Source organism: Nanorana parkeri, unplaced genomic scaffold (genome assembly GCF_000935625.1).
Source record: "Nanorana parkeri isolate BGI_ZX_2015 unplaced genomic scaffold, ASM93562v1 scaffold98, whole genome shotgun sequence".
In the NCBI taxonomy this organism is placed as follows: domain Eukaryota; kingdom Metazoa; phylum Chordata; class Amphibia; order Anura; family Dicroglossidae; genus Nanorana; species Nanorana parkeri.
In genome coordinates, this window is record NW_017306366.1 from 1206398 (window position 1) to 1220880 (window position 14483).

At 44.2% G+C, this 14483-nt stretch overlaps 1 protein-coding gene across 1 annotated transcript in view; it reads right to left on the reverse strand.

The window, feature by feature from the left end:
* Positions 1-6713: 6713 nt before the first annotated feature.
* The window catches only part of DIS3L (DIS3 like exosome 3'-5' exoribonuclease), a 32806-nt gene continuing 25036 nt past the window's right edge, over positions 6714-14483 (reverse strand). The window contains exons 12-17 of the mRNA XM_018552828.1: positions 12410-12937; positions 12040-12194; positions 10139-10305; positions 8814-8959; positions 8014-8185; positions 6714-7045 (exon numbers count right to left, since the gene is read on the reverse strand). Coding sequence (XP_018408330.1) covers positions 6743-7045; positions 8014-8185; positions 8814-8959; positions 10139-10305; positions 12040-12194; positions 12410-12937 — 1471 coding nt within the window. The 3' untranslated portion in view covers positions 6714-6742. The remainder of the gene's footprint in view (positions 7046-8013; positions 8186-8813; positions 8960-10138; positions 10306-12039; positions 12195-12409; positions 12938-14483) is intronic.

Here is a 14483-nt window from a genome sequence, read left to right on the forward strand (position 1 = left end):
TGGTTTATACATGCATGTGTATATATATTTTTTCTTTAATAAACTATTTTATTTCATTTAAGGTTGCTGGCAATGTGAACACTACAGACTTGGCAATAATTAGGGATGAGCTTAGGCTTGGACCAAACCTGTTTGAATCTGAGTTCCTCTGAACAAGGAAATGTCATGGGCACTTCACCTAATCAGATGCAGGCCAGGCATTCCCCGTCCCTGCATGTATACAAAGGAGCAGGATGCTGGTACTAATGTAATAGACCTTCTGGCTGTATTGTCATATTGGATAAATGTTCAGGACTGACAAGGCAATGCTGTCACCCAGAAGCTTTTCCGATTGCTTCCTCAGTGCAAGGCTTCTCTTGGGGTCAGCATCTTGCTGAATACCCAGGGTGCAGCAAACAGTTTGAAATGCAGGGCCAGGAATTGAAATTGCAGAGGACTCACAGCACAACATAGGAAAGATGGGGACATGTGTGTCTTTGTTGTCTACAGCTACCAAGAAGTCTCCCTGGGGGAAGGGAAGTGATGACAGACCTGATGGATTCCATATGGAGCTTCTGAGCAGAGCTTTTAGATCCAAAATGGGGCAGATGCCCCCTTTGTGTTTGGGAACCATGACCCTGTTTGAGTAAAACCCCGGTAACCATTCTCCCACAGGAATTGGGGCAGTAACACCCTCATCCAGAAGGCCCACTAGAGCTGCCTAGAGTACTGCTAATATGGAACTTGGTGGTTATGAACTAAGGAGCAGTTGGGAGCAAAAAACATTAGCCGGTAGTCCCTGGAAACCACCTCCAGCGCCCAAGCATCTTAGATACAGGCTAAGTGTGCAAAAAGACTAACGGACATTCCTTTACTTTGGAAAGTGGGTGTGCTTCGCCAATGTTGATGATTTGTCTGAAGGTTTGACAGCCTTAGACCTCAAGGCCTTGTGGGTGGACTGGAAGCCAGGTTTGGATTTTCACTTGGAATCTGCAGAATTCCAGTGAGGGGTGAGCCTCCCAAGGCTGAGCCTAAGGCATATGTGGCTAAGAAGGATCGGTGCTCTTGCCACTTGTAAGTCCTTGATGATGGCATCCAGATTAGACGTCCTTTAGAAGACCTTTTTGGACGGAGATTACGCAGTTCAAAGTGTTCTCTGCATGTGCACCGCAGTCTAGAAACCACACTGGTGGAAGCAACAGGCTCATCCTCTAACTTCCAAGTGGCACACACTGCATCAATAGCTGCTGAAACAGAGAGGGATAGCAGGCATTGTGAGTCCTGGAAGGCAAGCTCATCTGGGAAGGACCGTAGACTCAGATTTAAAGAGAGTTTCAGCTTTTGATGGCTCGGAGGCCTCTGGCAGATTTATAACAATTGGTGGAAGCGCTCTTGTGGCTACTGATTCTGACTCATCAAACATCTGTGTAACTTGTGCCAAACTCCTGCGTGACCAAAATGAAAACCTCCTTGGACAGAGAAGGCAGCCACACCTGACGTTGCTAAAAGACTGACGATGGCACACTCAAGTAGGAGGGTAAAATGATGCCAAGCTGGAGACATCTGCTGCATCCGTATGGAAGTTGTAAGCTGTGCCAGAGAAGTTAGAACATTGTGAGCGGGGGGAACCTGGACCAAGGGGACTGTCCTCATCTGTATGTAGAATCAGTCATGTTGCAACTGTGGCGGTGAATCAACATAACTCAGGGTACGAGGCAAGCCTTAGGTACTCTCAAAAAACCAACCACTGGTAGCAGGTGATTGTCAGATGACCAAGGCACCATAGGCAGGCAGAAGTAATAGACTGAAGATCAGAGTTCAAGGTGGCTCTTGGCAAAGCCAGAGAAGTGGTGTGGAGATTCTTCCTCAATGCTGAATGGGAGGGAAATAGTAATAATTTTCTATTTTGCACAGAATCGGTAAAGATTGCTCCTACTTGCTCAAACATTTGTGGTGATTAACCCCTTGATGACTGAGGCCTTTTAATTTTTTTGCACCCATGTTATATTCCACATTTTAGGCCTGAAAATGACTTAAAACCCCCAAACATATATTTTCTGAATGCCAAGACCCTATAGAATAAAATGGTGGTAGTTGCAAATGTTTATGTTGCGCAATATTAGCACAACTCCTTATTAAACCCCGACATTTAGTGATAAATTTAATTAAATGCCCCAAAACAACAAAATACCAATTTTTTTAATGAAATATAAAAGATGAGATTACGAGTAAAACGATACCCAACATGCCTAGGTTACAAATTGCGTGCGTCCGTGAAACGGCGAAAAACTGCAGTACCCCCAAAAACTACATAGACGCTTTAAAAGCCCCACACAGGTCATCAATTTAGAGATACCCCAAAATACTGGCCCTAGAATTATTGCTCTTACTCCGGCGTGCGCGGCGATACCCAACATGTGTAGCGCGTTCGTCGTTTTCATACATAGGCGCACCCGTCAGGTGTTTACGTGGCGACGCTCGTGCTCACGGGGGCGGGGGACTTTTACATTTTTTTATTATTATTCATAGATTTATTTTATTTGTGATAGCAGATGGTGGTGACAGGTACTCTTTAAGGTGATGCTGGGCATCCAAAAGACCCCCCAGTGTCACCTTCACACTGGAAATAAGCTATTGAAGTGCAGATCGCACATCAATAGCTTTATAGCGGGACTGCAGGAGCCCAGAACTAAAAGCCCAGGGACCGGAAGTGAACTGGGAGGAGATCGACTAACGGAAATTCGTTGACCTCCTCCCCAGCTCCCCGCAGACACCAAGGAAGCCGGTCCCGGGCCCGTAGGAGGGGCAACGGAGCCCGGGAAGCACGGCGGGGGTGTGGGGGGGGACGACACCCTTCTACAGGACACAGAAGCGATCTGGCGACAGGTAAGTCGCCAGAATCGCTTCTGTTGTAAAGCCGACAGTCTGCTTTACAAGTTTAAACAGAGGCAATAGTCGCCGGGAGTCTGTTGAAACAGCCCCGATGCTGATGACGTACACTGTACGTCGTCAGTAACGAATGGGTTAAGAGACTCCATGTACCAGAAGTGCTTGTTATTGCCTTCAAAGTAGATCTGAGACAGCCAATCATTGCAAGAAATGCTTCAACTGAAGGCATTTTTGGGCCACCTATAGATGGAAAGCCTTGACAGCTGCCTGGTGTGATGTAGGATGTTGCACGTTAAGGCAGGCCTTTCACTTTGAGCGGGCTGCCAATTCACCACAACACACATAGAAGAACACATGCCCCTTTTTTAAAATAATTTTAATCAAGCTCACATCTGTGTGCTGCAGTCTGCTGGAATACATTTGTTCAGGTGTGCTGGTAAGGTAGGTTGGGGTGCAGTTCAGAAGGAATGGAACTCATCATGGTTCACATCTGTGGTGTGTTTAAACATTTTCAGGTGCTACATCGAATGAAACCTCACCACAGATTGTACATTACAGTAATACACCTTGTCTCAACACGAGTGCTAACCAGCCTCTATAGGCACAACCAGTGTGTAATACTACACAGGAAGCACATGCAATAAGAAGTATTTATATTTACAAGCTGCGCAGCTCCTCACATACATACATCAGGGGGCACAGCAGACCCCTCGGGTATAAAATAAAAATGTAAACTAAGCTAACCACATTCATGTTTATCTTGAGACTTAATATTATAGTTTCCTTTTAAAGCTTGCCATACATGTTACACTCTGTAATCTCTGTAGAACCAACTTTACCAGAATTATGTACCATATACAATCTGTATCCAGTCTGGTCCTCGCACTACATAGCTATTGGTTGACATAAAGGTGATTGCATCTGAATGTCGTCTGCCGTGTATGGTGAGCTTTAGATTTTAATGTGACATTTAAGATCAGCCTTTTTCTGTATGGAAAACAAATAAAACCACACAAAGTAATAAAATCCCTGAAAATAGTTTATCAAAACTATTAAACATGTTATCGCATTCAGCACAATATATAAAACAAGCGAGTGTGCCTCCCCATGACACAAGGGGTATGGCTCTGTGTGGTTGGTGGGGCCCTGAGGCTACTGGAAAAAGCAGAGTGGCTCTGGGGACCTCAGGAGATATTTTCTAATGGCCCTGAATCAGTGCATGGGATCTGTGCCGAGATCCATCGATTGAGTAGTCTCCGGTATTCTCATTGTGCAGGGAACTGGCTGAAAGTGGGATTGACAGGAAACAACTTAGTACACATTAGAAATATACTGTATGTGTGCGACTCAATGAACTTGCCAAATGATCCTAAACTCTGGTCGGCCAATCTACACACATAGCCAGGGGCCGCCTCCATTTTCTGGTGCAGCTTTGTGAGCTCTTCCACTCACTGCAAAAAGTACCCAGAACCCTAAACCAAGAAATGGTTAATCCTCTTCCTGGCTATGTAAAGTATTTAAATCACAAAACTTGCTAAATACATTACATACATGTGCTTCCAATGTCTATTAAGTTGTATGTATATAGCCAAGGCAGTGTTTGTATATGGAGCTCTGCTGAGAACCGCATACACACAAATAAATCAGATTTCAGAAGAAAAGCAAAATATACAAAAGTCTAAAAAAGAAAATAAGAATATTTATTTTATATAGAAAAATATTCTGTAGTTCTTTCAAGGCAGCCTATAAAACAATGTTCGCAGTAAAGTGCTAGAACCATCTTTTAAAAAGCATGTTTCAGAGCCAGGGGTAACCATGATACCCGGAATTCAAGTCTAGTGGATGCTGAGCGTTGAGAGCTGTATGATTTCTAAAAGCAGGAGCAGAGCTAAAACATGATTGTCACCCCAAGAAAGCAAATCGTAGCTTCAAAAGAACTCCAGGCAAAAGTGTTCTTACAGTAGGGCTACTGCCCCCCGCACACACACTTCAAGGGTTAACTGCTCATTTATGTCTAGGTACAAAAAATAAGTTATACTCGCCTGAACCACAGAGCCGGCTGGCTGCTACTCCAGTCCCTGAAGCCTCTTTGATCCTCTACTGCAGCAATAGTACTGTCCCTCCGCCTCCTCACATCCTATACAATCAGGGGAATTTATCAAAACTGGAGCAGCTGCGCACAGCAACCAATCAGCTTCTCTCTTCAGTTTATTCAGGTAAGATTTGAAAATGTAAGAGAAGCTGATTGGTTTCCGTCCACATCTCCAGTTTTCGTCTGCTCCACTGCTAATGAAATCACTAAAAGTTTTAATTTCCTGCAGAATCAGCTGGTTCCCGAGCACTGGTCCTGACTTCCTGTTTTAGGGTGACTCCATTCTCAAGCAGAGCGCTATGCAGTCACCCTTGTGTGTGTTAGTAACTCCACAAACACAGCAAATCAGGATACTCCGCCTTCTCCAAGCTAGTAGATGAACAGTTGCTGGAATCTGCATTGTCCTTTGTGACCTTGTACTGGACAGGAAGCTCAGGGAAGCAGCTGTTCAGAAACACCGTTTTGGAAAAGATGTAAAGCAATGCTTTGCTGGGCGATGTATATTTGTTTGATTTGGGTTCATTATTGAAAAAAGTGCGAGAGATGAATCCTGCTCCAAGCTGGCCATACACAATTCTATTGTTTTCATTTAACCTGCGGGCTGAACACAAAAAAAAGAACAGATTCCTCCGCTGCTTACGCGCGTTGATCGAGGAATCTCCCGCTGTCTTAATTGTTTTTTGACAGCGGCTGCCGCTTGCTATCAGAATACCTGAAAAGATCCGGCAGGTCATTGGCTGCAGACTGTTTGCTCGAAGACCGCCTCCTTCAATCAGCTTATCGAGGAATGGCGGCTAAAAGGGTGCCAACAGTGGCACGCACTGTGTGAATTTTGTTCAGTTCATCAAGAACCGGCAGAAATTTGCATACTGTATGGCCACTTTTAGACTGCTGCAGTGGAGGGTGTAGAGAGGCTCCAGGGACCGGTCTAACAGCAAGCCGTCTCTAAGGATCAGGCGAGTAAAACTTTGTTAGCACCCAGACTAAAACGAGCACTTAACCCTTACAGTGCAGGGGTAGCTCTACTGCAAGGGGGTAAGAAAAGTTTTGCTCAGAGTTCTTTAAGTTTCCAACCTGCACTAGAAGCATGTAGCTTGGAACTTTATAGATTGATATGGGCCCCCATCTCCCTAGCGCACAAGTGGCAATATGTCTGAGCTACTAACCCAGAACAAATCTTCAGATGAGGAAAGCTGGAAGTCCTTACCTGCTAAGCTGTTCATGTTATCAAAAGGAGTCTAGTAAGCAGCATGACAGCTACTACCTGGCATTTACAGGAGACATCAGCAATGACAGGTTTCCTTTAATGCCTAACTGCTTGTTGGCATGCTAGGTAATTGCTCATCATTGTGTTCTGGGTTTTGTTGCTGCCAGGGACATGATCGGTGTGGAGTTTCTATGGTCGTCTTCTTCCACAATACTACCAGTGGGCTATTTAGCTGTAAAACACATTGGGCCTGATAATACTGCAAGCTTCTCTGAGGCAGCAGATGTACATCATTCTATAGACCCTGTAAAGGTCATAGAGTAATACGATGCATCTAATAAAATAGAAGAGAACCAAATACTGTCATCAGTGATACTTTTACGTTATAAAATAGCCTCCTGTGTGCTACTATTAAAAAAATGATCACTATAAAAACAAAGCCGTCATGGCTCCAGGATTGCCAACCGGTAACAATACCGTGAATGTTCACCACTCACTCCTAAAACACTTCAAGTCTGTCACTAAGATCCATTTCTTCCTATCCGTGCCATTGTACAGAGATCCCGCCTGGGATGCTATTCCCCAGACACATCCAGCAAGGCCAGGTCATGAAGTTCCTCCAGCAAGGTGTACAGGCTTCTCCCCCGAGTTTGTCGATATTCCTGGTTTTGTAACCCGGATTGTTTCTCTGCTGCCTCCTCTTTAGCTTGCTGAGCCTCTATTGCGGTACGGGTCACCTCCCGAACAAGTTCTGTCTTGCAGAGATCAGAACCAGTGCTGGAGGGCATGATCTCCTGGGAAACATGGGGCTTATTACTGATGATGTTCAGGCGAATGCTGTCTGAATGGCAGCGGGAGCTTTGTATCCCAATTCGTACCTATAAGAGAAAGAAGGAACACACAATTACCGGTATTTGTATAATACAAGTGGTGTAGAAATGACCAAACAGCAGAAACAAGTATTACTCCATCAAATGACGCTCACCTGTCAAATCCTTTACCTATGTGGCCATGGCTGCCATTTATATTATGCTAAAAGGTTGTCACCAACAGCTGCAAACAAGGTCCCATCACTGATCTTCTGAGAGGGCCAAGCATGGACTTCCCCATAAAGAAAATTCTCCTCAGTCACTGTCCATGACTGTGATCCATCACAGCTAGTGAGGAGTTTGAGTTTGGTGCAGACCTATTTTGTCCGCCTTCACCCAAGCCCATTCAAAAATGTGACTGCCACCCAAATAGTTGTGGGGAGGCCCATTTCTTGCCCTTCAGCTTTACATAATAAAGGGGCAGGGAATGCCCCTGCCGCAATGGATTGCATTGGCAGGAGGGGGTGGCGGTTTCAGTTTTGAGGGAACTGCCCGAACTCTGACAAAATGGGTTTGCACCAAGCCCAGGCTGATCTCCAATGACAGCGGAATCATGTGAGCTTAGATATTAATGGAATAACACCAGACAATCCAGTATGGGGAGAAGTAACATTTCATGAACAAGTATCCCTGGCCATGCAGTTTGTATTGCTTCTTTCACCAGTTTGTGTCAGAACTGACAGATGCCATTCAGATATTTTTCCCATTCCTTTGCTGAAAGTATTACAAACCTTCTGCATTCATTACACAGCGGTAATAACTCTATGGAAACACACAATCTGCACAATTACTTTGTTTTGAAAGGAAGAAAAAAAAAAAAAAAGGAGTAGGCAGAAAATGTCTGCTGGTTACAAGTAGCTTCATTCTTCTTGCAATGAAATGTTTTTGTACATCATATTTGCATGTGCTCAATCATTCATCTCTGGAAATGACAGAGCAGCTCAAGTATGCTATTTTTTGTTGTCGTTTCAACTTACGGTCACATGATCAAACAGACAAAATGAGGTTTGGTGTCCCCCATCAGCTGTTATTGTGATTCGGTCCGGGAGACGTTTCAGTGATCCAGAAGTCCAACTACAACCATCATCAGTAAATGTCAAGACTAAGCCTTCTGTGTTCTTCACATACGCGGCTCCTTTTATGCCATACCTGTCATAGTAGAAAAATACAGGGGTAGAGCCTGAAAATCAATAATACAAAATCACCTGCACTCCATATAGCGTACAGACCTTGTTGAAAGGTTGGTGCTCGAAGTGACAACGCGGATGGCGCCGTGTCAGATACAGTCCATAATAGTAGTCACCAGCACTCGATGATATGTGCAAGTAGTGAAGCACTTATTATATTGTCACATGCGTCATACAGCCAACATTTCTGGGTCACGCAGGGTCCCTTCTTCTGGGCGACATATGGTAGTGACAGTGATCTGTGTGGCCCCGAACCGTTAGCTGTATGACGCATGTGACAATTTAATAAAAAAGTGCTTTACTTCTTGCACACATCATCGAGTGCCGGTGACTTCTATTATAGCCTGACAATCAGGTACAAGGCTGGTTGTAATTTAAATGTTAGAATTTAGATGATCCCACTGAAAAATTATTGTTTGGTAAAACAAAACACGAATGCTTATAGGTGAGGTATTTGCTCATAGATTGGATAGCTTGGTATGGAGTTTGTAATCTACAGTGATACATTCCTAAAAATCAATGTATTGAGCATCCCAGGGTAGTGAAATAATCGTTTATTTCCCAGTGTAGAAGACGGACAACTTTCCTACCTGGGTACGAAGAGTAACACTCCATTAGTGCGGATCGAGTATATTATGGCATCAGAAGTACACTGCTGGTCATTTTCTGGGTCCTTATCTTTGAAGAACATGCACTGGAAGAGCTCTGTAGACTGTTTCTGGCAGTGTTGTGCAGCCTAGAACATTAAAGGGGGAACAATTGGGTCTCAATGACATCCATTTCCTCTGCCTTGGAATATCAGTCAAGGGGACAGTCAGTTTTTCACAGAAGCAACTGAAACCTGTCAGGATTTGCCAATGAGCAAACCTGCGTCCCTGTGTGTACTGGCGTTACTGTTCATCTGATCATTAGTAGGACAACTTTCCTACACTAATCACATCATTACCCATACGATCGTGTTATCAAGACATGTATATGTTACTAGGAAGATAGGACATGTATGTGTGTTTATGTATGCCTAATAGCATAGGACATTGGCCTACGCAGAGAGTCAGTATGCAAGTGCTGAAAAGCTAAAGCGTCATTCATCACACTATTCATGTCTATATCCAGCAGTCTTAGGCCAGGTTCACACAATTTTCCGGACCAGATCTGGAATGCGGGACATTGCGCTTTTACTGTGAATTTACCTCGTTCCAGACTGGGGTTTTTTTTAAGCTTAAAATGGGCTTTCCGGTGCTGTCCAGTACCTTTGTATGCGTTTTTGATGAATTTCCATGCATTCCAGACCAGAGAAAATGTGACAAGCAGTATTTTTTGGTCTGGTGCGGAACAGACTGCGCTGGTGTGAACAGAGCCCAGAAATACCATAGGCATACATTAGGGAGCTTTTTTGGTCCAGGAACAAACTGTTCTGGTCTGGACATGATCTGGATGCGGCGTGAACAAGCCCTTTGTGTTGTGAAAGTTGGAGCTGCAGGATCATGCACATTCATATATGAGGACCTCTATTATTTTTACCTGGTCTTCCACCTGCTACTCTTGGTCAAGAACATGTTGGTAATAAGCTTATCAGACCAACATAGACTTTACTTTCCTCAGGATTCAGGGGTTTTTAATGTGTTTGTAATTTGTACACTTCTGGAGTATATCGGATCCGATAGGCTGAAGAACCTCTTAGGATAATCAATACTGACTTGCAGCAAAATAAAAAGCACCGGAGTCTATTATCTACATGTTGATCTGCTTAGTCAGGCCTGCAAAATGCCCTTTTAGTTTCAGAGGTCTCTCCCTTTGTGAAGAGCTCTTCCTACAGCTCATGTTGTAGCACATGACAGCTTAAACGTAGTACTCAGAACATGTTGGACATCGTCCCAATAGGTCGCCCTCCTCCCACCGCCTGTGAATCGCTCACCTGGTTGCGATTATTGATGTGGCGACACAGCTCCTCCAGGTCCTTGTTTCCGAGCAGATGATCTTTTGTACGCTGGTGGATAGCAGCCAGGAGAAGCCGGTGCACAATAACATCGGCATATCGACGGATTGGTGAGGTGAAGTGTGTATATTTATCAAGGGCCAAACCTAAACCATACAAAAAAATATATAAAAATGATACAAAGTGAAACATCCATTATTAAAAGGGGTTTCCTCCTCTAAGAGCCCCTTCACATGCTAGTTTTTCAGGCAGATCCGATAGGAAGCCCAGTGTTAGTCTATAGGCAGCCAGATCTAAATGGACCTGCATCCGTTTACGTCTGATTACCCCCGACTCCAGCCAGGTCTGGAAAAACCAAACAGATCAGAGTTCTGTTTTGGTGGAACAGGGGTAATCTAATGTAAATGGACATATGTCCGTTTACATCCGACTCCCCGTACACCAACATGGGTCTGGTAATTTACACGATGGAGGGGATGGAGGAAATACCGGACAGGCACAGATGTCACAACGGTGACATCCTTTCTGAGCTGCTCACCAAGAAATCTGTGCATGGATACCCTGCTGATCGCAACTGAAGGTGCCCGTGTGAAAGGGGGCAATCTGGCATTCCTGTGGCAGGAACCAATGGATTCTTGCGGCAGGAATGCCAGGTGTCCCTGCTCAGATGCATCCACCGTGCCCATTAAAAGTTAATGACTAGGTGACAGCGGCCACATATGTAAGAGGCTTTCCAGTGCGTCAACCCAATAAAGTATGGCAAGTCAATCTCACTCTAAGAGCTCATACAGAAGCTCTCTGTAAAAATAAATGCCTGCTGCATAATGAGCCAAGTTTAAATACTTAACGGACTCTTAGGATGTACACAAAGTATTACCACCTAGGTCAGACCACTCTTGCCAGCAAGACAGCACTCAGTGCACACACGCACATATACAATGCCCTACGCATGCGTTTATTCACATGCAGATGGCGGGTAGGATTGGTTTTCATTTTTTTTTTTTTACTTTATTCTTTTATTTTTTTCACTTAATTTTATTGCCATCACACAAGGACTAACAAGCCCCTAGTGATAGCATTTGGAGGCGACAGGTTCTCTTTATGGAGCCTGTTCTCCAATACAAAAGATTGAGCACAGCATTGTCCTCGTTCTCCTGTGCAGCCCGGCTTATGACACCTGAGACAGGAAATGTGTGAGTACAGTGCTCCTGTCTCACTGTTCACACAGAGCAGATCAGAGACCAGACTTTCTCTGCTCCCCGCTCTCCATCCTGAAGTCAATTACTATGCACCTGGTCCCCCAGAGAAGCAGGGGACCCCAAAAACCACGGCAGGAGGGGGAGGCGGAGGTGACGGACAAGCAGGCTCCTACAAGTGATCTGGGCGGCTGTACAGTCGCCCGTATCAATTGTACAAAACAAGCGGCGGCTCCTCTGCTCTACATTTAGCCCTGCTTGCCCGCAGCAGGTATAAATGCAGAAAAAACCCCCCACTTGCCCAGAACTGCATGTCCTGGGTGTCAGGCGATAAGAATAAGACACCTCTGCATCTGACATTGGCATGCCATCATCTGTGTTTTGTGAAATAACACAATTAGGATATAACCTGTGTTTAAAGGGTTCAACCAGAAACGACTACTTTAAAAGTTTCTAGCAGGTTCTGGTGACCTAACTCACACACTTGTACCTCCTTGAAACTGTTGCAGTTAATAGTTCTATTTTACTGTATGGAAAATGCAGCGGGAGGATAGGGACCCCAAAATGGATATCTGGGAATTATAGAGGTAAAATGTTATCACTGAAGTCCTAAACATAGTGCAACCAATGTACATTTGTGAAGAGAAAGGAAGAGCGCACACATTCTTGAACTGTGGTCCTCACCATAGTGATAGAATTCTTCCTCTGTGCACGATCCCGTGGAGAAATACTGAGCATTAGACATGGCTTGTGTGGCCATTGTTCTCAGCAAACGATTCACCAGAGGGTCAGTAGGGTCATTTGCCTTATCCAGGGAATCTGCCAGGGATTTATTAGATCTGAGATAGGAAAAAGCAAACAAAGACACACATTTAGGCACAAATCTCCCAAACTGTTGAACAGAGATGATTCGAGGACCTACAGCTGAGTGATACACAAATAAGATACATTTCTGTTAATAGTTCAGGTACTTGAATGCATTTATAAGATTTAACTCCTGAGTTTAGTGTCACTTTAAATTCTGTATTTAAGTAAACAAAACCTAGTCACTTACCGAGTGTCGATAATAAATCCTTTAGCCTGTGCGGTCTCTTTGAGTTCTTTAAAGAATTCCTGACGTGGAGGCGGATGTAATCGGAGTAATGCTTGCTGGGGGAAGCTCTCCCAGATCTTCTTGGCTACCCAGTGATTGGCTAGGATCATACATTCTGCTATAGTCTCATGCACCTGTAAAGGTTGCTGAGGAATTAGGTCATCAATGCTATGCTCCTCCCCCAACTGCACCCGAACTTCTACCCCCTCTAGTTCCAGTGCTCCACTCATATCTCTCCGTGTCCGAACAGCTCGAGCCACCTCTGTTAGTTTACGTATCGCCCACAGAAGACTGTCCAGTTTGGTGGAGTCCTGAGAAACTGGCTGAAGTTCAGGGTCAATGTTCAGTGGCTCCAGATCTCCATCCAGCAGCTGCTGAGCTACTTCGTAGCTCAACTTGTAGCAGGAGCGGATTATGGTCCGGCCATACCACACCCTCCTGATGTCATATGTTGTGCTGTCCAACTCCCACATTACACTCACCGCATACCTGAACAAAAAACAAGAAGTTTTCAGAAAATGAGCATAAAAACAAATCTACATCAGAAGAGCAGACTTGCATGAAAACAAAGATTCTCTTGGAGTTTAAAATACTTTAGCCTCGTTCACACAGGGTGACCTGGCACTTCCGCGGCAGGAACCTACAAATTCCTGCAGCAGGAATGTCAGGTGTCCTTGCTCAGATGGGGCCGCTGTACCCATTGGAGTGAACGACCGGGTGGCAGCGGCTGCATCTGTAAGCAGCAGTCTGCATGTAATCAGATATGATACGCTTACATGCGGTTTGGAATAGATAATTGTCACTGGACGCATCTATCTGGTGTCCAGTGACAATCATATATTCTGCAGGATAGATGCGTCCAGCGACAGTCATCTATTCCAAACCTCATGTAATCATATACGATTACATGCGGATTACTGCTTACAGATGTGGCCGATGTCACCCGGTTATTTACTTGAATGGGCACAGCGGCGGCATCTAAATAGCAGTACAGACCTCCTTAGGAAATACAGCTGTGATACAGAAACTGCATGTTGAGTTTACACTGTTTGCAAAAGTGAAAACTTAGAGAACCTGTTACCAATATATGAAGCAGAGGGAGTTATTGCAGTCACTGGGTGCTTCTGCGCTGTATGTTTAACAATGGCTGCAGCGCGTTCTACATTTTACTTTGTAAATAAAGCCAAGTGTATTGTGGTAATATCATTGAACTCAGCTGTCCAAACATATGCAAGTTGATGCCGTCATTGCTAGGTATAAAGTAAACAGTTTACATGACCATGAGGTTGGCTGTGCATCAAGAATGTAGAAGTGCAATATAATCTAATAGAGAACCTATTACAGCAATCATGTCACAAGTAGAGCTGGATAACATGGATCCATTTTCCAAATAAATCAGAATGGTAACATGAAAGCAGAGTTACAGCTTCCACACGCACATTTGGAGGGAAAGGGGAGGGAGGTAGTCAAATGACTTTTTATTGCAGCTTTCAGAATTTTAATTGAACTAAGAAGGCTGCAAGAGGCATGTTTTAATCAGGTAAGAGCGGGTCTGAAAGATCGATCCAAGGGGAAACAGAGGGACATTTTATTAAATAAGGATTAATTATCACATGCAGAAACCCAAAACATCTAGATTTCACTTCTTACCAGAAGTCATCTTATGTTAGTTTTTTTTATAGGGATCACTGCTCTTTATAGTGCCTAAATGAATATGCCAGCTTACACCTTTCACTTATACTTGGTGTATGTAAAGCCAAAATTTCTTTTTTTTTAGGCTTAGATTTTTTACAATGTGTCCCCCACTTGGGACATTTCCTGTCACTTCCTGTCCTAGAGACACATCAGGAGATCTCCCCAAAGTGAGGGAAATTCCCACCTTAGACAGCTGTTACCTGAACATTTGTCCCCATTGGATGATTTACTCTTACCCCTCGTGACTTGGATTTTTACCTCATTTTCAGTTTCTGCGACATGGGTCTTCAAGAAAATGGGAGGGGGTAACTCTCCCAAACAGGGACATAGACAGTAGAAA